The 24,017-nt window shown below is 36.7% G+C and overlaps 2 protein-coding genes across 2 annotated transcripts in view; one reads left to right on the top strand and one right to left on the bottom strand.

Moving 5' to 3' along the window:
• The window catches only part of LOC576982 (son of sevenless homolog 2), a 45,230-nt gene extending 23,137 nt beyond the window's left edge, over window positions 1-22,093 (top strand). Inside the window, exons 5-27 of the mRNA XM_777242.5 lie at window positions 346-564; window positions 1,003-1,146; window positions 1,385-1,495; window positions 2,672-2,764; window positions 3,469-3,519; window positions 4,847-4,923; window positions 5,616-5,793; window positions 6,704-6,860; window positions 7,512-7,632; window positions 8,634-8,717; window positions 9,229-9,441; window positions 10,308-10,430; window positions 10,950-11,115; window positions 11,655-11,756; window positions 12,240-12,395; window positions 12,931-13,020; window positions 13,584-13,676; window positions 14,267-14,378; window positions 14,832-15,004; window positions 15,929-16,045; window positions 18,496-18,612; window positions 19,086-19,218; window positions 19,905-22,093. Coding sequence (XP_782335.4) covers window positions 346-564; window positions 1,003-1,146; window positions 1,385-1,495; window positions 2,672-2,764; window positions 3,469-3,519; window positions 4,847-4,923; window positions 5,616-5,793; window positions 6,704-6,860; window positions 7,512-7,632; window positions 8,634-8,717; window positions 9,229-9,441; window positions 10,308-10,430; window positions 10,950-11,115; window positions 11,655-11,756; window positions 12,240-12,395; window positions 12,931-13,020; window positions 13,584-13,676; window positions 14,267-14,378; window positions 14,832-15,004; window positions 15,929-16,045; window positions 18,496-18,612; window positions 19,086-19,218; window positions 19,905-20,515 — 3,441 coding nt within the window. The 3' untranslated portion in view covers window positions 20,516-22,093. The remainder of the gene's footprint in view (window positions 1-345; window positions 565-1,002; window positions 1,147-1,384; window positions 1,496-2,671; window positions 2,765-3,468; window positions 3,520-4,846; window positions 4,924-5,615; window positions 5,794-6,703; window positions 6,861-7,511; window positions 7,633-8,633; window positions 8,718-9,228; window positions 9,442-10,307; window positions 10,431-10,949; window positions 11,116-11,654; window positions 11,757-12,239; window positions 12,396-12,930; window positions 13,021-13,583; window positions 13,677-14,266; window positions 14,379-14,831; window positions 15,005-15,928; window positions 16,046-18,495; window positions 18,613-19,085; window positions 19,219-19,904) is intronic.
• Window positions 22,094-22,948: 855 nt separating this feature from the next.
• LOC587367 (vesicle transport through interaction with t-SNAREs homolog 1B) overlaps window positions 22,949-24,017 on the bottom strand; it is a 36,748-nt gene continuing 35,679 nt past the window's right edge. The window contains exon 7 of the mRNA XM_030998309.1: window positions 22,949-23,858. Coding sequence (XP_030854169.1) covers window positions 23,765-23,858 — 94 coding nt within the window. The 3' untranslated portion in view covers window positions 22,949-23,764. The remainder of the gene's footprint in view (window positions 23,859-24,017) is intronic.

Genomic DNA, 24,017 nt, shown 5'->3' on the forward strand with positions numbered 1-24,017 from the left:
TGAATATAATGCAATTCTGATTTCATCCCTGAGTTTTAGAGTACGAGCACAACAGTAGAATAGAGACATTGACCTTTAATTAAGAAATGTTTTTGTTAGAAGATGCTCTATCTGTATTACAATGGCAGGTGCTGTCGTACAATGTAGATCTGCTCTATCAGGATAATGATGATGGTGATGATGTTGTTGATGATGATGATGAAGATGGCCACTGCAATGTCGCCACTGCAATGTCGTCCCTAATCTTAGAAGATGAGCAGGTTAATATAACATGGACATTGACCCCTATGATGAGACATTCTTTTATTTGAGATGCTACCTATGTCTTTATTACCATGGCAACAGGTGCTGATGGAGATGTTCTGCCAGGATGATGACGATGCAACAGCGATGTCATCCCTGAGTCTGGAAGACGAGCAGGACAGTAGAACAGGGACGTTGACCTACGATGAGATAGTCAAGGATCTCATCATGGAGGAAACACAGTACGTCCGAGATCTCAACCTCATCATCAAAGTCTTCAGGAAGATCTTTGTCGATGCACCGCAACACTTTAATGAGGAGGTAATTCAACTTCAGACTGATATATTGTAGTTATCTTTTTCAATGTTCCTAGATTTATTATGTAGGGCATGTGTTTCATACATGTACAGTATGTCTTCTGTGAACTAATTAACTTGTACATTACCACTGCTATACATTTATAACCTTTGGGAAACTTATATAGATTGCTATTGTGAGTTGATTTAGTTGAACTGTGTGCAGTATGGTCAGATCTCTGTCTCCGCCTATAAAGGGAGAATTATTGAATTGACTCTGATGGACCCCAGTTTGATACTGAGTCTCGTCTCTCGGATTGTGATATAAATTGTCCCAAACGTAAATATTTGTATGTGATTGGTGCATGCCTGCAAAAACCTGACCACACACTCACTCTCGGAATAGGAAATGGTTAAGATATTAAATAAGAAGAGATTTGACAATCTTGGATCTTGATTGCAGGAAGTGGAATCCATCTTTGGCAACATCCTAGACATCTACCAGCTGACGGTATCCTTCTTGGGTCTCCTGGAGGATGCCATGGAGATGATGGATGATAGTAACTCCTTCCTTGGTATCGGAGAGTGCTTCGAGGAGATGGCAGAGGTAAGTACTTCTTCTTTGAAGCATTGAAGGAAGTACATGGATGCTGTGATTGTTTTAGTTCTGGAATTTGTTTAAAGAGTTTGAAACTTGTAAAATGAAGGGGAAAAAACGAAAAGAAAATCTTCCTTTTATGTAGTGAATTATTAAATTAAACATTTTTCAAAAAGTTGACATTGATTGCATATTATTATTTATATATTGCTTCAATTGTTACACCTTTTTTTTCACAATTTTACAGGCAGAAGAATTTGAGGTGTACAGTCCTTATGCTGCACAGATCCTGAGTGAAGACTGTAGGAATACAATACAGAGACTTGTAGCTAAGCCAGAAGTAGCCGAGTACCTACAGGTAAATCCTCTTCAATATCTGAACTCAAAACCTATCTTTTCCGGCAACATTGCGAATAATATGTGACATATTGAGGGAGCCAGGCGCCTTTGAATGCTTTTGCAGATAAATGGCGCTATACAAATGCTGTTCATCATCATCATCATCATCATCTTAGGAATGAGCAGCATGTAATAGTAGGCCATGTCCGTTTTGCTAGCAAATTTAATGCTTACGTGTTTGTGAAGTGACTCAATAAAAATGATTTCATTCGCCTATATTATTGTTTCTCAATGGTAAGAATGCAAATTGCACACATTAGTACTTGCTAGAAGTACAAACAGTATGGCTTGCCCTACCGAACAACACATAATATATACAATTTGCATTCTGACTATTTAAATTCCAAAACTCATAACAGGCGAATGAAATAATTTGTATCGAAGCAGTTCACAGAGACGTATGCATTAAATTTGATTACATTACAAAAAATGGTTTCTTGCCAAATGTGGTTTTGTAAGCAGAAATGACTTTATGTTATGCCAGAAATGACTCTTCATTATCTTAGGAATTCAACTTATTGCCAAATGTGTACTTTGGGAAACACATGTGATGATTTGTTTGTTAGCAGAAGGTGTTATTTCTGTTGTATGAAAGTGGTTTGCTCGTTTTATATTATTTGTGTGATGAAGCAATTATGAACCGTGTGACAGCAATAGCTATTGGTTTACTTCATTCAAAGAGATATCTTCAATTGTTTTTTTTTTTTTATAAAGAAATATTGTCTTTAATATGAAATGGAGTGATATCTGTGGCAAGGAAACATGCAATTCTTTCTTTCCCATAGAGAGACGGACACATTGATTGACTGTCACACACAAATACAGACAGACAGAATAATTTAGAAGAAGAAGAAGAAAGCGACTGGCGGAAGGGGAGGGAAAGAGAGACAGTCAAGAGAGACAGAGAGAGAGAGAGACAGAGACAGAGACGGAGAAAGAGAGAGAGAGAGACGGAGACAGGGTGGAAGAGAGAGGTGGCAGGTATAGAGAAAGAGGGGGGGGGGGGGGAGGGAAATAAAAATCTTTGTGTGTCTAGCTGCATTCAGAATGACTGTATAAACAGATGCTCAAATAATTTCCTGTATTTCAGTTATCCTTTCAATGAAATAAAAATGACTTGCCTTTTTCATTCCAGGAGCACAATATTCGTGATGCGGTATCCTATGTTCTACCCAAGCTTCTACTAGAACCAATCTACCACTGTATACACTACTTTGACTCGCTGAAGGTAAGCAAAAACATACCAATAAACCAAAACTAAATTAAAATAGAGGACACACCCTCTTATGTTAGCAAACCCTCTGTGAGTTTTCTACAGCAAAGGAAATGACTTTGTCAAGTTTTTTTTCCTTCTAATTAGCAAGACATTTATAGACCTTTGTGGTCTTGTGGTTTTCTATTTTAAGATAAAGGATGATGGTAGTAAATATCACTGGGTTAAAAACGGATTCTGTTTTGTTGTTGTTGAAGGGGAATGTACACATATTTCAATGTAGTGAATGAATCTCAAATTAAGAAATTATTGGAAATTTGATAATGATCCTCAAACGTTGTTTGTATTATTGAAAATAAAAATGCTAAGGGATATTGAACTACTGATACAGTGTATTTTGGAATGGTGTGGATAATAAGGAGTCAGATTATAGCACCATGACACCCTGAACAGTTACCCATCCTGGACAATTGAACAACCCCTGGACAACTCAACATGGGGATAGGTTGTTGAGCTTCTCATCCATACAACAATCATATATCTGATTAATTGCAATTAAAGGCATATTGAATGAATATCATTGTTTTTGTAGTCTGAACATCTCACTATGAAATTTGAATCAAGAATAGATTTTGCTAGGATAACTGAAAAAATAAAAAGACTTAAGAAGTGATTGCAGTGGTAAGGCATATTTTTTTTCTACTCTTTTGTCATTGCAGTTATTATTAAAGACCTCACCTAATGAGGAGGAACAAGAAAAATTCAAACAAGTGAGTTTGGTTATTCTTTTCTCCCCTAATATTACTTCTCTAATAAATCTATACAATCCTTGTCATATATTCTCTATCTGTGCTTTGGGCCACTTTTGTACTGTTTAATTTGCACCGATATCATGCAATCTTGATGTATGTGTGGATGGGTGTGGATGTTTGTTTCACTTTCATTCTTTCTGGGAGCACATGGTTTCTAACGATTGGGACATTATTCCTTTCATCACTGATGAATATATATACCTATATACATATTTATATAGTCAAGCAATAACTGTATTTTATGTGTAGCTGTGCACTATTTATTGCTTTTGTTGTCTTCTCATGATTACTTATGTTGATTATGATGAGTAAGTATTAAGCACCTCTTTTGATTGTATGTTGCAAGTTTAGAAACATTTGCACAATTTCTATGTGAACTTGTGCTGTTGCAACATTGTATGGTGATTTGAAAGCAACAGGCTTTATATAGAGCTAATGGACCTATTGCTATGGCAGTAATAACAACAGAAACCTGAAAATCCTATGATCAGGGGATGGGGTTGAATTAGGAAATTTAAGCACTTGGAAGGTATTATAATAGTCATCATTTTTAAAGACCATTTTTGTTGGTTTGCAAGGGCTGTTCTTGATCAGAAGCAGAGAAGAATGATTAGAAATGTCAAATATTTTGTAAAGCATTGTCCAGTTTGTTTAGCCTCTTCTCTCTCTCTCTCTCTCTCTCTCTCTCTCTCTCTCTCTCTCTCTTTCTCTCTTTCCTTGTAACTGTTTTTAATCAAACATTTTACATATTAATCCATTCACTTCATAAATTAATTCTGCACTAATCCAATATTGCACAAAAAGACGCAGTCACCAAGTACATATTTGTTAACCAATATCATTCACTCCTGTATTTGCATCCTTTGTGATACATTTTAATGGCATTTATAAATAAGTGGTCTTTGCTTTAAAAAGGTCTTTATACATTGGCAAATATGTGTGTTTGTTTGGGTAAATGGGGCTTGCTGTTGTGTTGTTTATATATCTATAGAAATACCACCAGAGTCTGTAAGAGCCCAAAATTGTCTGAGACTGGCCACATACAAAATTTCCAATTCATAATCTCATATCATTGTCTTAAATTGTTGTATTCATTCCATTTGCATGATTATAGAACTTCATAATATATAGAGGCATTGTTACATTGTTGAGTTCATTGAAAAATAAGTGGTTGTGGATATGGATATATTCTTAAGTCACTTAGGCTGTGAATCAAATTTTATCAATACTCTTCATCTGCGTTGCTTATTTGAAAGTTTGCTTCTTTTTTTTCGCTGAAAACTAGGCATCCAGTCTTCTGAAGATTTTGCAGGCAGAGTTAGACAGAATATGCGCCGGTCACTTACCTAAGAGGAAGACAGGGTGAGTATACCAAAGAATTAATCTTGTTTTTGATCTTCCATAGCTGACAGTCATCAAGACATTGTTATGGAGATTTAAGAAAAAAATACTTTCTTTTAGTCTTTATGCAGCATTTTCTTTTTTGAGTGTGCATTACATGCAAAGACTTTTGTGAAAAATATGCAGCTTCAAAGGGAAGGAAGAAATACCATAAGGATGAAAATATGTATAAATAATTGGAGGTGTTGACAGTAAAGAAGCAATAGACCTATGTATATTTCTTTTTAACGTGTATTTGTTGTTTAAGAGCAATATCGCACATGCAGTCTGCCAGTTTTAAGTTATTGGTACCTCTTTACCTGTTGGTGATGGGGGATGCAAAGATATTTAACCTATTACCTACAGTAACCAGTTAGACCCTGTATTAAGCCTATGGTAACTTAAAGAATTCAGTAGTCAGTGGGTTAAAGCTCATCTGGACTGGTTTACAGGAGGGATTAGACCGCCCTGCAAGGTCACTAGACAGGTGGTTATCTCATTGAATCAGCTCTCAGTTAACATAAGAAAAAGAGGATCATGGGGGACCAATGGTCACCAATTGGGCATTGTTTGCTATATAGAGGGAGCAAGTAGCTACAAGTAGTACAGTGGAGGTTTTAATGAGTTGCAATGCTAACACGGAGCTATCGATTCTCTCCTCCATTGACTCCTAGGAGAGAGTCTTCCCTGAGGTTCCATCGGAGGCTAGCGTCGAGACAGGTCTGCATCCAGCGCATGAATGAGATCCAGAAGAACATTGAAGGATGGGAGGGACGAGACATCAGTGAGATGTGTAGTGAGTTCATCATGGAAGGCAACGTTGGCAAGGTCCATACGGGCAAGAACAAAAGGGTAAGATCTGTATTATGACCGTGTTCTTCCATCTTTGTCATGTAAAGTACTGTCTTGTCCCGTTCTCGTCTCTTTTGGCTTCCCCCTTTTCCCCCTATTTTTTAGTTCCTTTTGTAGTTATAGACTTGTTAATTTAATTACTCATTATTCCTAAGTATCATTTAAGGTGTCCAAACTTGTACAAGCATTGATTTTTACTGGACCCCTCTGTTTCTAATATTTATTTCTACATTTGTTGTAAATGTTTATAATTGATTTGTAATGTTTTGCTGGGAAACATAAATAAATTCAAATTCAAATTCATATTGAAATTGTTATCTGTTAGGGAATAAATTATTTTTTTGATGGCTAAGTTCAGGTCATCTTGGTTTTGTTTCCTTTTGTGGAATGTGAATTTTGTGAACCAGTGTAACAGTGATTTGGAGTGATCAAGTGTACTAAATCTTACATTTTGAAGAACATCATTGTTAATTTACAACCCAGTCATCGTGGAACATGCTGTACTATGTGAGGAAAGACTATAGTTACATTAAACAAATTATTTCAACTGCACTAATTGAAACTTATTACATAGTAATTGATACATGACTTAGAGGTTATATCAATAATTCCTAATCCTGTTGATATTTTTGGTATTAGTGGTGTTGTTTAGCATGTAATTTAATTTTCTTACTTGTGCACACAACTGCAAAGGTCCATTAATAATACAGTCAAACCTGCTTTAGTGACCACCTGTCTACAAAGACCGCATTTTTCGTTTCCCTTCGAAATGGTTTCTCATTGAAAAATGTACTAAAGGAACCTGTTTACGAAGACAACTTTTTGTGTTTACCTTAGGCAGTCGATATAGACAGTCTAGGCTGTATCATCAACATTGACCAATAATTCAGATGTTTGCTTCTGATTTTAGGCCAACACAGAGAGACACATCTTCCTGTTTGACAGTATGATAGTGTGCTGTAAGCTGAACACAAGACGGTCGGTCTCAAGCTCGTCACCGGAGTACCGCTTCAAGGAGAGGTACTACCTCAGGAAGATCAAAGTCGTTGACAAGCACGATGGAGACGGTAGGTTTTTCAACCTGGCTGGATGTTTACCGCTCTCTTCCACCCTCTCTCTCTCTCTATGACTGTCTCTCTTTCTCTGTCTACCAGTCTCTCTCTCTCTTCTAATTTAGTCTGTCTCGTCTGTTTTTGTGTCTCTGTGTGTGACCTTTCTTATCTTCTTTCAAAAGACAATTATTCTTGGATGACATCTGTTGTATTCTCTCTTTTGTGGTAGCACAGTCTCCTAGGCTTATAGGGGTTACCTTGTGTGACAATTGTGTAGTCTGTTCAGCTTTCGAAAATATTAGGCAACACATAAAGCTACCTCAGGAAGTTGAAGTGCTTATTTTTCTTTCTTGACCCCCCCCCCCCCCCCCCCCCCGTTTCCCCCTCTCTCTCTTCTCTCTCTCTCTCTTCCCCTCTCTCTCTCTTTTCTCTCTCTCTTCCCCTCTCTCTCTTTTCTCTCTCTCTCTCTTCCTCTCTTCCTCTCTTCCTCTCTCTCTTACTCTCACTCTATCACTCCCCCTCTTTCTCTCTCTTTCTCCTTTTCTGTTTTAGACCCATCTCTGTTTTATCTATCTCTTCATCCCTTTCCCTTTCTCTTTCACTTTTATCAACATGTATTCCCTTACACTTTCTCACCATCTTCATGTTGTTCTGTTTTTCACACAGATGTGAAGTTTGCCTTTGAGATAGAGGTCAAAGACTCACCACAAACCATAGTTTTCTTTGCCAAGAGTGCGGAGGAGAAAACAAGTTGGATGGAGGCCCTTATAACCCTCCTACACAGAAGGTAAGGTTTAAAGAAAAGGTTGAGTTCTGGGAAGAGGTAACAAATAATTTGTTAGCGTAATCATTGTATTATGCAAGTGTGGAAGACTATCATATAAAAAATGTTCCCTGAAATGCATGGCTCTTCAAATGCCTTAACATTCTAAATATGGCATGTAACATCATAAAAATCGGGACAGATTTTTATGCCACATGTTCATGTAGTCCCATATACATCTTTATGAGTACAGTGCTTGTAACTTTACCAAGACTGGGCCAAATTTCTTGTCAGTTTGATGATTCCAAAACCTTGCAGTACACACCAATATTATATGCTAGATGATCAACCTTTTCTGATCAACTCCAAGTTTCTTTCACAATAAAATTGCATGACCAGAACTCAACTGTATCTTTAAAGTCTTAGCCATTGCTGCCAAGTCACATGCCAAGAAAGCAATTGCTGAACGCTTCCAAAATATTATGCATGTTTGTGCCAAAAATAGTATCTTGCCATCAAATGTATTGTTTGATAAGAAAAGTATGTTTACTAGAAAATCCACCGTCAAAGTGAAACATGATTTGTAAACCCTTGAATTAAATTAGTCTGATATCATGGAGTCTAGCTGATAAGTTTGGGCCTTACTGGAAAAGCGCGGTATGAGTAATAATAATTATGATAACGATAGGCACAGTGTAGCATGGTTACATAAATGTTAATAATTAGTTTAGCCATGTTTTTAATGATGTGAAGAATAAGCAAATAGTTGAAAATGTAAGGTATACATATAAGATATAGTATTGTGAAAAAAAACCTTTGTTTTCCTGTATTTTTTGTAACTCTTGTCAGATATTTAACACTGTGGATTTAAAGTAAACGGCTAAGTTGATGTATGATCTAAACTATGTGTCCAAAAGATGAACAGATTTTTACCTTTTTGTTTCATCAACGTTGTAGCATTTTGTATTACCATTGATGAAGATTATGATGATTTTATGATTTTTTTTGTGTGTGTTTTCTTTCAGCACCCTAGAGAGAATGTTGGACACTATCTTACAACAGGAAGAAGATAGTCAACCCCTAAGGCTTCCATCTCCGGAGGAGTACTGGTAAGACTTTAATTGCTTCATGCTATGTAGGGGTTATTGTATTAATCAAGTCTTTGATAGTTTTCTGTTATGCATTATGTGTGTAAAATATATCTTGTGATAATACTCTTGATCATGGTCCTATGTGTATGATGGATAGAGGTTACTATTAATTGTGACTGATGTAAAAATAAACCTTGAACACTGATAAGTTTATTTGTCAGGATAGTGAAATTCAAATATTTAAATTTTTTATTGAATCAGAATCAATGATTTATTTTAGATGAATCAAGTTTTTCCATTACATCTAGAATTAAATCACAAATTAGAATTAAAGAACTGTACCTCTAGTTTTTGTATCTATTTTTTGTTTTTGTTAATCATGCCTTTGAATGAAAATTTGACCAGGAAAAGGGACTGGAATATACAAATGTGTTTGTCCCATTCTCCATTTTATTGCTGAAGCTAGATATTTTATGAGGTTGTTTGTGGATAGCTGTGTATACCATTGATTCTCTTCTTCTTCTTTCAGCTTTGTAGAGGAAGACTCGCCAGACAACATTGTCTTTGAGGAAGGTCACAAGTCAATGGCGGGAGTTCCCCTCATCAAGGGAGGAACCCTCTTCAAGCTGATTGAAAGACTGACCTATCACAGGTACGCTGATCCGTCCTTCGTCCGAACCTTCCTCACCACCTACAGGTCATTCTGCAGTCCACAGGATCTACTCTCGTTACTCTTCAAGAGATATCCTTTCCATTGTCTATTAAAGGCATCGTTTAACAATGGCCCTACGTGTTATCAGTGTCTGTGATGTGGTGTAATATTGAAGTCCTAAAAAAATTGCACTTCAAAATGACCATGAAGTGCCTGAAAAAAGTAAAAATCTTTGAGTGACAGGTTTTACCATATTCATTTTCCCCAATAGACTGTAGTGTTAAACAAAGCGTTAGGAAAACGAAAAATGAAATTTTGATTTCCAATCATAGTATCTTGATAATCTGACAGACAGTCGGCTTGTAAAAGTCATGGGATTCCTGACTGACCTAAAGGTTTATAATTATGATTGCAGCATGAGCTGAATCCAGGATTTTGTTTCAGAATATGAGGCAATGTTACTGAGTCACTTTAAACCAGAGTAGAGAGTTGTTGACCCATTGCCTATGGGGACCAGCTGATCTTTGTATTAAGCCTATGGCAATAAGAGAATGCAGTGCTCAATGGGTTAAGATTATTAACAATTAAGGCTTGTTCAGATATTGAAACTGCATTCAACTAAAGACATGCGCGGTTCGCTGAGCAATCTGTTTAAAAGCCTATCTGCCTTATTTTGGCCAAGAGGGATTGGACCTCCCTGCATGGTCACTGACGGGTGGTTATCTTTTCAAATGAGCTCTCAATTAACATAAGAAAAAGGGGATCATGGGGGGACCAACGGTCACCGATTAGACATTGTTTGCTATATAGAGGGCGCAAGTAGCTATAAGGAATGCAGTGGGGCTTTAAGCACAGTAGATTATATCTTTATAATAGCTGTCCTAAATGCAATTATCATTATTATTATCACTATTATTATTAATGTTGAAGTTTTCCTTGACCACCATGATGTTCACGTTTGAGATCCCAGACCCTCCTCCTACAGAGGAAGATCAAGCTTCCATTGATAGAGGGATTAGTGTGGTCAGAGAAGACCTCAAGAGATTCAGGAAAGAGTACGCACAACCTATACAACTCAGGTGAGTTTAACCCTTTCAGTCCTGTGGATGGTTTATACCTTCCCCATCTGGAGTTCAAATGGGTCAATGAATTGTGAAGATGGCATCTAACAATTTTGTGTGAAATCGTGATGAAAGTTTTGTCCTACAAAATCTTTTTTTGTGATAGATGTGTAAAGCTTGTAAACCATAAATTTGACACTTGAATGTAAAGGTTTTTTTTGTTTTGTTAATAAATAATTACACAAACCCAAAACAGAACATGGATGTACCATGTATGTAATAATTGAAAGCACCTATTTATGATTGTGAAATGGACACTTTTGTAAATATTTTAAATGCTACTAAACGATAGTTGTAGATTTTCATGTTTGATTATCAAAATGATTTGAATTAATATTTAGCCATTAAGAGGATAAAATGCCTATTCACTTTTGCAATTCTGTCATATATTTTTCACTATCCCAAATATAAAACAAGCTTTAGTATATCATGAACAGAGTATCTTATCTGATTATTTATTTTCTTTTTGTTGGGTAGAGTACTGAATGTATTCAGACACTGGGTTGACCAACACTTCTATGACTTTGAGCGAGATTCAGAGTTACTTGGAAGCCTAGAGAAGTTCATTGATGAATCAGTGCGAGGGAAAGGCATGAGGAAATGGGTCGAATCTATCAAGAAAATCATCATGAGGAGAGTAAATGTAAGTTTCTTTCTAGGTTTGTGAAATGTTTCTCTGCACTTTATGTATTCCAGAATCTGCTCTACCTGCATTAATAAGCTATGTTATCCAGGTTAGCAGACATTACACTGTTATGTTACTACCACTGGAGCCTTTTATCTTTTGCACTTGGGTGCAAGAATTGGACTGGCAACGTTCTCATACTCCTTATTTTCTCATAAATTGACATATTATAGGAAAAGGAATCCATCCACTGAGGGGATAGTTGTGTTCACATTGCCTTATTTACAGCCCCTGAAGATCTATGGAAACAAATCGATATTATATATGATTCTTGATTAGTTTGGAATTAAACTAATGGTTGCAGCAGGTGAATTGAATTGACTCTCATTGGAAAACTAACGTATGGATTTAAAGAATTTAGTCAAAAGGCAGTTGATTTATTGAGCAATTAATCCTGAATCAATGTGTTATATGCATTCATTCACAAAGCAATCGGCACATCATGTATTTTCCTAAAAGCATAATCAAATAAAATAATATTTCTGCCTCTATTTTAGTGGGATGTGGAAGAACAGAGGCACATACTTACATTTGAGAAAGATCCTCCGCCCATAGAGCATCATATATCCAAGTCACCTCTAGACTTCGATATCATGACCGTAAGTATCCCATTCTCTATCAATTTCCCTAAAATATTTGACTTATTATGTACACAGATTTGACAAAAAGAGATTTATTGGAAATAGAGATTTATAAAACTGCACCATAACAATGTATTGTGCAAGCACAAGATCAGTTCATTGATAGTTAACCATCATTAATAAGCTTACCTTTACTCATCTGTGTGTGCATTTGTATTTCTTTATGCTTACAAGTGAACAAATTTGTATTTTTTCGACCAATTGCTCCCAAGGCCTGTATTTTTCCAACAATGTTTAAATGAAGACTGATCAACGAAAATAGATGTATTCTAAAAATAAGCATTCTATGTCTGTCATTTTCATTAATTAATTTTACAAAGAAAAATCATATATATATATATATATATATATATATATATATATATATATATACGTGTGTGTGTGTAGTGTGCAGTTAAGAGGAGGAGGAATATGAAAGAATTTGTTTGTCCTGGTTTGCAGCTCCACCCGATAGAGATTGCAAGGCAGCTGACCTTACTGGAGTCTGACCTTTACCGAGCGGTCACTCCATCCGAGCTGGTAGGCAGTGTGTGGACTAAGAAAGACAAACATCTCACATCACCTAACTTACTCAAGATGATCCATCATTCAAATATGGTCAGTTTTACAGTGTCTGTGTATGTTTTTATAGAGATTGTAACTGTTATCATTTTCAGGAATTAAGCTTAACCCACTATCTACTGGAACTGGTGGGTTCTCTACTAAGCATATGGGAATAGTATAATTCAGTAGACAATGGGTTTATTTTATTCTCTTGTTCCCTAATGCAGATGTGTATCTACTAGTCTCATTTTTGTTTTGTTATGCTATTCATGTAGGGCATTTGAAGATTACGTTTAGACTATTAAGGGGAAGGGGGTTGGTAGTACTGTCCAATGCAATATCGTACTTTAACCAGTTCAAGCATGGTGTTGGGGGGGGGGGGGTGTCAGTTGTGGATATAATAGGTCAGATTGGTTAAAATTGTTTGTGAACATGGTATTTTCAGTCCATACTTTTGGGGTGTATGAGTTGATACGGGGGAAGATAGTCATTCAGAGAAAATGTGTGCAAATAGCATTAACCACTAAAATTCTGGTTAATTTAGTTGAGGACTTTTTTTAAATTTAATTGTTTTATTTTTCTTGTTCAGTTCATCTTATGGTTAGAGAAGTGCATTGTTGAGACGACCAATCTTGAGGAGAGGATATCTGTGGTATCCAGAGTTATAGAGATCATGATGGTAAGGAATCTCCTCCTACTTGGCATCCTTTCTAATTCATTTCGGCTAATAATGATCAGTGAAAGCATAAAAATTCTGTAATGTTGAGAACCATCTAAGAGGACATTTACAGTGGGAATTTATGAAGGATAGGGACAACCTTTGGCAGCCGCTGCAAAGGGATGCTAAGGAAAATATCTTCAAACTATGAACTAGATCTCTAATTCTCATCAAATATGACAGCAAAAGGAGAGATTTTACTCCTGAAATCATTTATACACCATCATGTGAATTCATTAAGTAGCACTCCTAACGCATTTTAGTTAGAGAGAGGGCCAAATTGGCTATGAGATCATACCTGTCAGAATAGTATACCCAACTGTCTGTTATTTGAAGCCAATAAAGTGATGTCCCCCTCAAATTCAATGTTCAGAGTATGACGAATCGAAACTCTCAGTCAGGATGATTTGATATAGATTATTGTCCTATATTGTTAAACCCTAAAATGTCATTTCTGTCACCTTCCTGTAATATGGTATAGTGGTACAAGGGTTTTACATGGATGTTCTTGTTTTCTTCACCAGGTGTTCCAAGAGTACAACAACTTCAATGGCGTTCTGGAAATCGTCAGTGCATTCAACTCATCTGCCATCCATAGACTGGAGCATACCTTTCGGGTAAGAATAGATAACAAGCCTTATGGACAGCGGTTTGAAATTAATGATAGTATCCTCGGGAAAAAAGCTTTAAGATTTTCAAATGGTACAGCAGCCAACTTTTCCCATAGTTCATTGACTCGTCAGTTCATTTTTGCAGATGGATTGTTGCTATGAGAAATTACTTGTTCATGGTTTGTCGAGACGTTTTGATGAAATAAGCTGGGGTTAAATGCAACTCACTTCTTGATGATGATATTGTTGATGGTGGTGATGGTGATGATGATTGTTGTAGTGTTGTTGATGGTGGTGATGGTGGTAGTAGTGGTGGTGGTGATGATGATTGTGGTAATGGTGATGGTGATGGTTATGGTGGTGGTGATGATGATTGAGGTAATGGTGGTTATGGTGGTAATTGTGGTGGTGATGATTATGATGGTGAATGGTGGTGGTAATGGTGGTGGTGATGATGACTGGTGGTGACGATTGTAGTAGTGGTGGTGGTGATGATTGTTGTGGTGGTGGTGGTGGTGGTGATGGTGGTGGTGGTAGTATCTTATGTAAATATCAATTGCTTGTTACCCTAACTCTGTTTATTGTGTTCTCATCAGGATTTGAGGAAGAAGCAGGTTTTAGAAGAGGCCAAGGAACTAGGCACAGATCACTACAAGAAATACCAAGAGAAGTTACGCTCCATCAATCCACCTTGTGTGCCTTTCTTGGGTGAGTACATCATCTTAATTATAAACTTTTCTTTGTTTAAAAAATATAAGAGCTTTATGAAAAATCAACTCTTGTTTCTACCATTTTCCATCTTACTGCACTTATAGTCGTTCACCTGTTTGTGTGCTGGCACTACAGTGGAAATTGACTAATTTTGTGGTATGCCATGATGAAGTTTAGGGAATATTTACTAAATCTCCAAAACACTACTAAGGAAGGTTTTCCGTAAGTGGCTACAAATCAGGATGGCAGAATCCCCTTTCTTGGCCGAGTGACCACCAAAATAAGCAGATGTAATTTTAAAACTTCCTTAGACTTTAGACGCCTGCATTGGTCATGCATCATCATTTTATGACTCACCAAGATTTTACCAAGAGGGTTATTTAAGCAAAATATGAATATTTCAAAGAACTCCAAATTGGATATGTTCTCTATCTTTTCCTTTTCATCTAGGAATGTACCTAAGCAACATCCTGTTCATAGAGCAGGGTAACCCAGACTTCCTCTCTAACTGTCCGGAGGGATTGATCAACTTCAGTAAGAGGCGGAGAGTAGCTGAGATCACTGGAGAGATCCAGCAGTACCAGCATCAACCTTACTGTCTCAACCCTGAACCTGAGATCAGGGTAAGCTAGCTTCCAATCAGTCATCCAATAATTAACTTTTTGGTTGCTTTCCTCGCCTCGCTGCGGGCTCCACTTGATTGAAAGAATTGCTGTGAATTTTTGATAAGAACTGCATATACATCATTTTTGTGAAGAAAAAAAATGAAATTTTCGTTTGGGTCTATACATGGATACTTGACGTTCTTATATCAAATGGAGATATTTGTGATCCAAAATAATTGCACTATGACGATTTTTGTGAAAAGTGAAAAAAAAACTTTAATCGTTGACAAAAAAATGCAAGGGGATAATTGCCCACCCCCCCCCCCCCCGAAAAAAAAAGGCATTATAGCAGATTTCTTTTAAAGCAAACAAAGAACACTAATTTTTGACAGAAGCAGCAGTTTCTATTTTGGTCTGTTTGTTCATATTAAACCAAACACAACTAAATAGTCATAGCATCTTTCGTCATGGCAAAGAGCCTGTCCTGACAGTGTTATTCTATCATCCTTATGATATATGATCCCTTCAAGTTACTAAAACATACATTTGTAGCTGTTACATTTGAGGTTTGGTCCTGGCATGCACCTCTTCCCCCCCCCCCCCCCCCCTCCTTTCTTAGTCGGGTCAGTGTACAGTACAAAATACATATAAAATTGACTAGTATGTTATCGGGAAAGGGGTTGTCAGACTCCTTCTCCTCCTTCTCTTACAAAGAATTGTTTTCCTTGTCTTTGTTGTTGAAATTTTGACTACCAGTACGTAGCAGGCTCCTCTATAATGCCTTGTCAAACATGAAAATAGTTAATAGGTGGTACTGATAACCCATTGGTTGAAACCATACAGGTTCTTGTGTTTGGCTGCTCATATGTGTTGTTGAATAATACTTTCCTTTATTACAATGGGATTAAAATAACCACTGTTTTTTGGTTGTTCGTTTAACAGAAATTCTTTGAGGACTTAAACCCTCTTGGTGACATGACAGAGAAGGAATTCCAGGACTATCTCTACGAGACATCACTGGATATTGAACCCAGAAACTGCAAGCAGCTGCCAAAATTTGTAAGTATTCACAGTGATCATTATCTCTTTCCCAAACAAGACAATTCATCAAAAAATATGTGACATAGCATGGTCAATGCATGCGACAAAGCATGCTGCATGCATGTGGCAAAAGCATGCTACATGCATGTATTGTGCATGAATTGTGCATGTACATGCAGAGCTGCCAACATCCAGAACAGAAAATCAGTAATCACAAGGCTCAAAATCAGTAATTTTGGGTATAAATCAGTAATTTCCTATGCGGCGCTATGACTCTAATAAAAACGGCACGCCAACATTGCACAGAAACATGATTATCTGAAATTTTTGGTGATTTTACTCACACAAAGTTGTTAAATAATGAGTTTCATATCATCACAACACAGTCTTCCAGGAAAAATGGGGGGGGGGATATTAAAAAAAAAAAAAAAAAAAAAAAAAAAAAAAAAGTTTTTTTTTTTTTTTTTTTAATCCGTAATTTTAAACAACATTCCGTAATGGTCGTTAATTTCCGTACCAATTACGGGAAATCCGTACTAGTTGGCAGCTCTGTACATGCATGTATATTCCCAAATTCTAGCCTTACATGCATATAGCACACTTTATTATAGCTAGTTATGCATGCATGCAAAAATCCTATTTTATGGCATTGGAACAATGTCCATGCTTAGTTTGCTGCTTATATTTAAAAGAAAGAGAGAGACATCTGCATATAAAGCACCTATGAGTAGGTTTTTTTTCTTTGCAATTAGAATTTGTCATTACAAGTAATACATAGTTTCATAAAACAGCAGCATATTGATGATAAACGATATCTTGTTAATAAAAGGATGCTTTTATATTGTTTTTAATGTAAATAAGTGTACATTATCTTTAATAGTCATTGGTGAGTACAGCCTTTTATGCCCTGTATTGTGTATGCAATCGGAGGCCTAGACTATTGATATGTATGAGGCATTCAAAAACCTATTGTATGCTACCTGCCTTTGGCCCATCGAAATACAACAACTTGTAACAGGTGCAATCAATAGTTTATCACTGTGCACAAGTTCATATGTTTTGCATAACAATCATAATGCTTGCCTGACATTACAACAAGAAGTATCTAGAAAAGACCCATACAAAGTTGAATGCAGTACACCTGTAATTCATCAGTGAGGAAAGAAGCATGCATAAATTAACATACAAAATATTTGTCCCTAAGCATGGGTGTATATCTAAAGACCTTTAGGTAGCAACAATGGCTTAGAGGTTAATAGGACATGTGAGGATGCTAATTCATAGTAATTAATTATGCCATTAGATGTTTATTCATGCTTTATGCACAACTTCTTGCTTGCCCAGTTCCAAACCAATCTTGATTTGGAGGAATGATTCCTATTTTGGGCCTTAAAACTCATGTAATGAACCCAGGTTTCATGTCTTTCTCATAAAACCTCTGTGAAGGTGCATATTAAAGTATTTCATTCCTATTTCTCTCCAGAGATTCTTAATTTTAGTTGTTTAAGATTAAGAGGTATGGGTTTTGGTTTGAAGTATTAACCATAAAAAAAGTGTCCATCTTTTCTGGTAGGGTATATAAGCAGCTTGTGCTACATAGTATTGTAGATGCAGTGAGCAAACGAGGCCAGTAGACACAGTCACATCATCAACAAAGCAAAATTTGCATGACAATAGTAGTACATACAGAAAAAACATACAACCGTATACCTCAATTACTGGCCTTGTTTATTAGTATTTATGTCAGCTTTTCTGCTGGCTTTACTACTGATAGTGCTATGTGGGCTGCTTTTCGACTCGGTAGCAATTTTAATATTGGTGAGTTTCAGTGGAACCTTGACAATACGAAATGAAATAAGGTACATTGAGTGATATCAGTGATATTAAAAAGTGTTAGTAGCATTGATATGTAGCATGGTTATGCTGTGGTCTTCATCATGCATTTGGCTAAGAAAATGCTTTACTGTACCGGGTATATGTTACTGTACTATACAGGGCATGACTTAGCTGGTTAGCTGGTTCATCATATGATATCCCACTGCAGACTAGACTGTAAACCTACCAAATACCAGAATACAGACTACCACGTTGCCGCCAATCAGAAGAGTCTAGTTAGCTAAACCTATGGTAACCTTTATTAATGACGTAAAACATATTAGCCAAGCTACCCCAGTGTATTCTGCAGTTGTTTCCAGATCTGCATATTAATGTATGGTTTTGACATTAACAAAATGACCATTATGGTTGAATCGACTTAAGTCATTGCAATCAACTTATAGTCTGATTAAAATATGCAGATCTGTGCTGCACAAAGATGCAATCAGTTTATTTTTGGCCATTTACAAGTAATGATGTAGACAAATACTCATTTTATGTACATTACCAAGAGAAAAAGATGTCCCTAGCTGGTTTTGACAAGCACATATTTTGGATTGTAATGAGTTTTCTTTCCTTTTCTCTTGATACAGCCCAAAAAATTTGAGTACTCTTTGAAGTCCCCTGGCATCAAACCCTCCAGCAATAGACACATGTCATTGGTTGGAACATCAAGACTCACCAATGAGCTCAGGTCACCAGGGTTCACGGTAGGTCATATTTCTTTGGATGTTAAAGATGAGTAAACAAACGTATTTGAACTTTGAACATTTTTGGGGGGAGGGGGAGAGTTTTGTTGGGAGGTAATATTCTGAAAAGCAATTTCATTAACAATAATAATAATTGTTTTGCATTAATGTAAACAGTTTCTTCTGCTCATCATATACATGTCCAGGTATCTACTTTCGTTTGCCTCTTTTCTTCACTCTTATATCATCCTTAAAATAATCTCAATTAAACTTAGAATTCAGATAATTTAAATTAGGGTGTCTGTAGGATAATTTTCTGAGGGGAAATTTGTCTGTGGGTTATGAGGGGTGGTTCTCTAAGAGGATTATAATCTAGAGCATTAGTAGCGGATAGTTGTCCTAGAAGCCTATGTATATACAGTATATACTTTGTTGAGACATTGGAAGTAAGGTGTATACTTAGTACTGTCCAATCTGGTATATTCTTTATACAGAGGATGCAGGATGATGAGGCCACCTCCCCCAAAGCAGGTGCCACACCCCCTTCTCCAAGAACACCAACCATTCTATCAACACCATCGTCGATCTTTAGCCAAAATAGTGTCTTCAGTGTCGTGGATATTCCAAGTAAGCACCAAAGAATTCAGACAGTATTTGCTTTTTTTGATGATGGGCTAATATTAAGTTTCATTATTTTTGTAGGTTTTCTGTTTTAATTCACATAGTGAAAATGACCCATTATTAATGATAACAATTGGGGAAAACTGATCTGATCAATTCTCCCAACTAAATTAATTACAATTTGATTACATTTTAGGTGAATGTAAATCGTCACAAAGCAATGAATTGGCTCTATATACCATTCCGGACATTTAAGTGCTGAAAGATTTTTAAAAGCCTGTCTTATGTCTTATTTTCATGGAAAAATTCAAAGATGGTTGGGAGAATGTACTGTTTGAGAGTGTTGCGACGCCTTCAAAGAAAACCATAAATATCTTTGTGGTTCAAGGATTTTTTTTGCATTTAGAGGGCTAGTACAGTAGAAGGAATATAATAAGTAGCATTTCATACAAAATTTTGCATTTTTTCAGCAACAACAATGTTACCGAGTTACTTTAAGAAAGGATCAGGTACTTCACTTTTTAAAAATCCTTGGATTATGAAAATAATCGAGGCGCTTGTATGCGTTTTGTCCTGATGATCGTGTCTGATGATAATCCGACCTTGTGGCATCAATAACCCCCAAGATTATCCTAGAGCTGCTCCATTCAAAGAGGGTTTTGTTTTCTTGTGAATTACTTTCCATATTGCAGACAACTCCAACTCGTCATCCACAGCAGCAGAGGAACCACCAGAGGTACCTCCTCCTCTACCACCCCGAAGCCGTCTGAGCTCCACCCCTAATCCCTGCAGCAGTCAGGATCGCCTCCACGACATACCACCGCTCCCTCCAAGATTCAACCACGCCCCTCCATTACCACCCAGACACAACTCTCAGAACTCATCACAGACAATGAATGGCGGTACACCCACGATACCCCCAAGGACTTACCGTAGCCCCCACTCGCTTCAACGCAAAGCCTCCAATCCGCTGCCGAACAAGTCTTCCACCACCACGACGTCGTCGAGGCTGCCCCCGCTCCCACCACCCATAACGCACTTACCCGATTCAGATATCTGGTTGCCAAGGACTCCTCAAGCACAGAAAAGTCATGCCTTCTTACTATCACAAAACTCTCCAGCATCCTCTTTTCCAATGAACAACACAGACCACATTGGTTTCAAGCCCTTGATGCCCCCGCCAAGACCGCGTGGTCCACGACTGGCTGAACGGCTGGCTGAACCAGACAGACCACCTAGGACTCCTTCAAAGGAAAATCAGTTAACGCCAGAAGATCTGAAATTCTTTGAAAGCTCTTATTAAAGCAAGCATGGAGTGTCTTTTTTACAAGCAACTCAACAGACTTCTCATGGAAACGATTTGGCACATGTGGTGAAAAATATGATTGACATGTAACTAAGGGCAAGAACAGTACTTGGACTTCAGCATCGCCAGTGTCTCTGTCAGAGACAGAGCCACACGTAACAAAGCTGGCTGGAGAGAAGAAATGCTCTTGTAAAATCTGCTTATTGTAATTGATTATCACCTCTTGTCCAATAACTATGCATTTAATGTGTGAATCATGTACCAAAAAATGTTGTCTCATGTCAAAATAATCAAAGATACTACCCTTAATAAGGCTGGGCAGAGTTTTGTTCAGCAATGCAAACTGTTGGGTTTTGAGAAAGATTTGGAAAAATGGACACAATTATTATAACACAAGTAAGTTGTTGATTCTCATAGAGCATCCAATAAATGAATGCACATTAATTATACAGCATGAATTTCTTAACATAGCAAGAGCTTCAGGTAAAAAGGGTGGAGAGTGGCATAAGCTGATTACCGGTAGTCTCTCTCTCAGCAAACTACACAACCAGGGCAGTGAAATCTTCATGTCAGATATATATGCTTTTCCTAAAGGAGTTTTACCATATGTTAATGAGACAAGAGCCTATATATAAGTGCAATAAGTCTAACAGATACCTAAACATCCATCAAAGGTAGTCCCACTGACAGAAGGAAAATCAATGGTAAAAGTTTTAATTTGCCCATCAAATCTGTGGGAATTTTGATTTGCTCATTGTGGTGTATTCAGGGAGAAGTCTTTAAAATGTTCATGTTTTATTGGGGGGAATCTGACAAATCAATTCTAGAACATCTCAAGATTGATTACCGCCAAACTTGGGTCATGTATTTATCTTGCAGAACTAATTAGATTATGTATGCAAAAAAAATAGCTTGTGAACGCATTGTCAATACTGAAGGATGGATTACTATCAAACTCGGGATATGTATCTTGCAGAGCCAATGAACTGAGGTCAGAGGGCCACTCTAACAGCCTTTTAAAACATGAATACACCTCTATTTATTAATAAACGTATTACTGGTATTATCAAGTGCATATTATTTTTTGGGTAAATGCCTGAAACAAAGCGTTTTTAAAGCTAGATTCCAGAATCATTGTATTCTGGTCTCCACCAGGATATCCCCCTAGACAGAAGAAGCTTAATAATCTTATCCTACTTTCCATGGTTTGAGGGGGGGGGGGGGGGGGCTGCAGAATGTATATCAAAAGGATACACCTCTCTGATCTAAGAGAATTGAAACTTACAATTTACCGTACTACAAGCAACTAGTTTGACTGTACTGCATTTTTTTTTTCTCAAGTAGAGTTCTTTGATGAAAGAAGATGGTGATTCCAAAATCAACTTTTGAGATGAAATCATGTTTGTGTAATGCAAGGCTGGCTGGTAATGTTTTATTATGAATATTGGTTTGAGTACCAGGCGCTATAACTATGAAGATTTATTTTGTACCAAATATGAAGTGTCCTCCAATTCTATGGGAGTTTAACACCCATTATAAAGGAACTTTTAATAAAAAATAATTGTTGTATAGAAACTTTGTTTTGTGTGTCTTATTTATAGTGATTTAATATAACAAAATGGATGTAAAAAGGCAAGTTCATTACAGACTCATTTTAACAATCAAAATGACATAGCTCCAACGCCACTTCCACATTATGTTGTATAGACAAATATCCACTCAAAACCATTAATATTTTCAACAGTGTAGAAATATTATATAGTGAATACAAAATTGCACCGATTCTGTCTGAATTTGCATCTCGAGACATAGGTTCCTTGTATACATGTCCTATGCAACTCATTGTCTATGGGAGTGAGAGAATTCAGTAACAACACCCCTCTACAAGAAAATGATAAATTATTTACTCTTCTTCATAAATTCTTTCCATTAAAAAAGTTGACCATACCGGTACATTTATATCAATTTTCGGTGAGGAATATCAAAAGAACTTGAAAAGAAAGAAAGCCCACATCGTCTTTGATAAGTCTCACTACTTGACAAAAGACTCGACTCCGTTTCGTTCACTATCAGCCATGCATGAAGTCTTCTGTCTACGGCCGATTGTCAACAGCAGCCAGCTAAAAACGAATTTGTTTTAAAAAAATTATTGAAATGCAAGCACTACTTTAAACAAACAGAACTTTGTTATTCCTAGCTCGTTTTTCCTGACTGAGGTGTCATATGAAAGGGCAGAAACTCAACTTTCTAGAAATGTGTTTTTCTCCTTGAAATTCAGATACCGTCCGCCAAATGACTTTTTGGTTTCCTCTCTTCAAGTCCGTTTTAATCAGTCATGCGTGAAATATGCATTATATGAGTTGCATCAAATGAAATAGGAGGATTTTAGCTTTCAAATATGTGTCATTTGTTAATTAAGTTATGATAAAACATCGACAATTCTCGGTTTTGTTTTTTCTGGGACGCACTATATATGTCAAAATTTTAACTTTTTTTTTATAAATTTCAAACTTACCTCCTTCAAATTGGTCCAAATTTGAGTTTTAGCCCATCAGCAATACGGTACTGGGTCAAATTTGAAGATTTCCAGCTTCTCATAAATTTCGCAAAAAAAGCTTATTTTCACCTTTGATTGTAAGTAATTGTAAGTAAACAGGCCAGGCCCAATAGATTTTTACATGCGAGACAACAGTACAACAGGTTCAAATTAAATATATACATTCATAAAACTGGGCTTGATCAGGTCAAAAAGGTGGCTAGAATTTCTCCTGTAAAATATATATGTATTATTTTATTTAGGATTCTTATTTTTAACTCTATTTTGCTTTCAAAATAGTGAATTTCTCCCCTCCCTTCCTCTTTACAAGGTCGATCTCGGAACAGAAATAATATTCACCCCCCTGAAAAATGATGACTCTTCATCCATTGAGTGTAGCCTTTTCATTGTGCTAGGAGGTATATACTATAAAACAACGGGATACAAATATAAATTTACATGATCGTGGCCACAAATAACTCATCATAGATCAGAACCTGAAGAATAAGAGATCACACAGATGAGCAGAATATCACCCTCAGGGCAGCTTGTCCTAGAGTTGTCGGTGGAATCTTTGTTTCTTCCAAAACCATGAATTCTGTCTCTCTCCAATCATCATATCAAGTCCTTCACCAGTACTTGATGTTTATATATTAATATATATTCCATTTTCTAAAATTGTTTTTGTTCTTTGATGATGAGTTGTGGAGCTATTTTGAGAAGAACTTCCACCAAATGACGACACCGAGGATCGCAAGCTCCACGAGGATGATTCCAGATAAGATGAGTTTGTTTGTGATGACTCTGCACAAAAATGACAGTAAGAAACATAAAGAAACATAAACATTGAGAAAACATGCACGTACACGTAAATCAAAGAGTGCATAATGTCCAAGCCTTTTTGGTCCTAAACAAGGCATAATATACATACAATCGCACAATGCACTGTGTTCTAAATTACAA

Source organism: Strongylocentrotus purpuratus, unplaced genomic scaffold, assembly GCF_000002235.5.
Source record: "Strongylocentrotus purpuratus isolate Spur 01 unplaced genomic scaffold, Spur_5.0 spur5_scaffold_5, whole genome shotgun sequence".
NCBI classification, from domain to species: domain Eukaryota; kingdom Metazoa; phylum Echinodermata; class Echinoidea; order Camarodonta; family Strongylocentrotidae; genus Strongylocentrotus; species Strongylocentrotus purpuratus.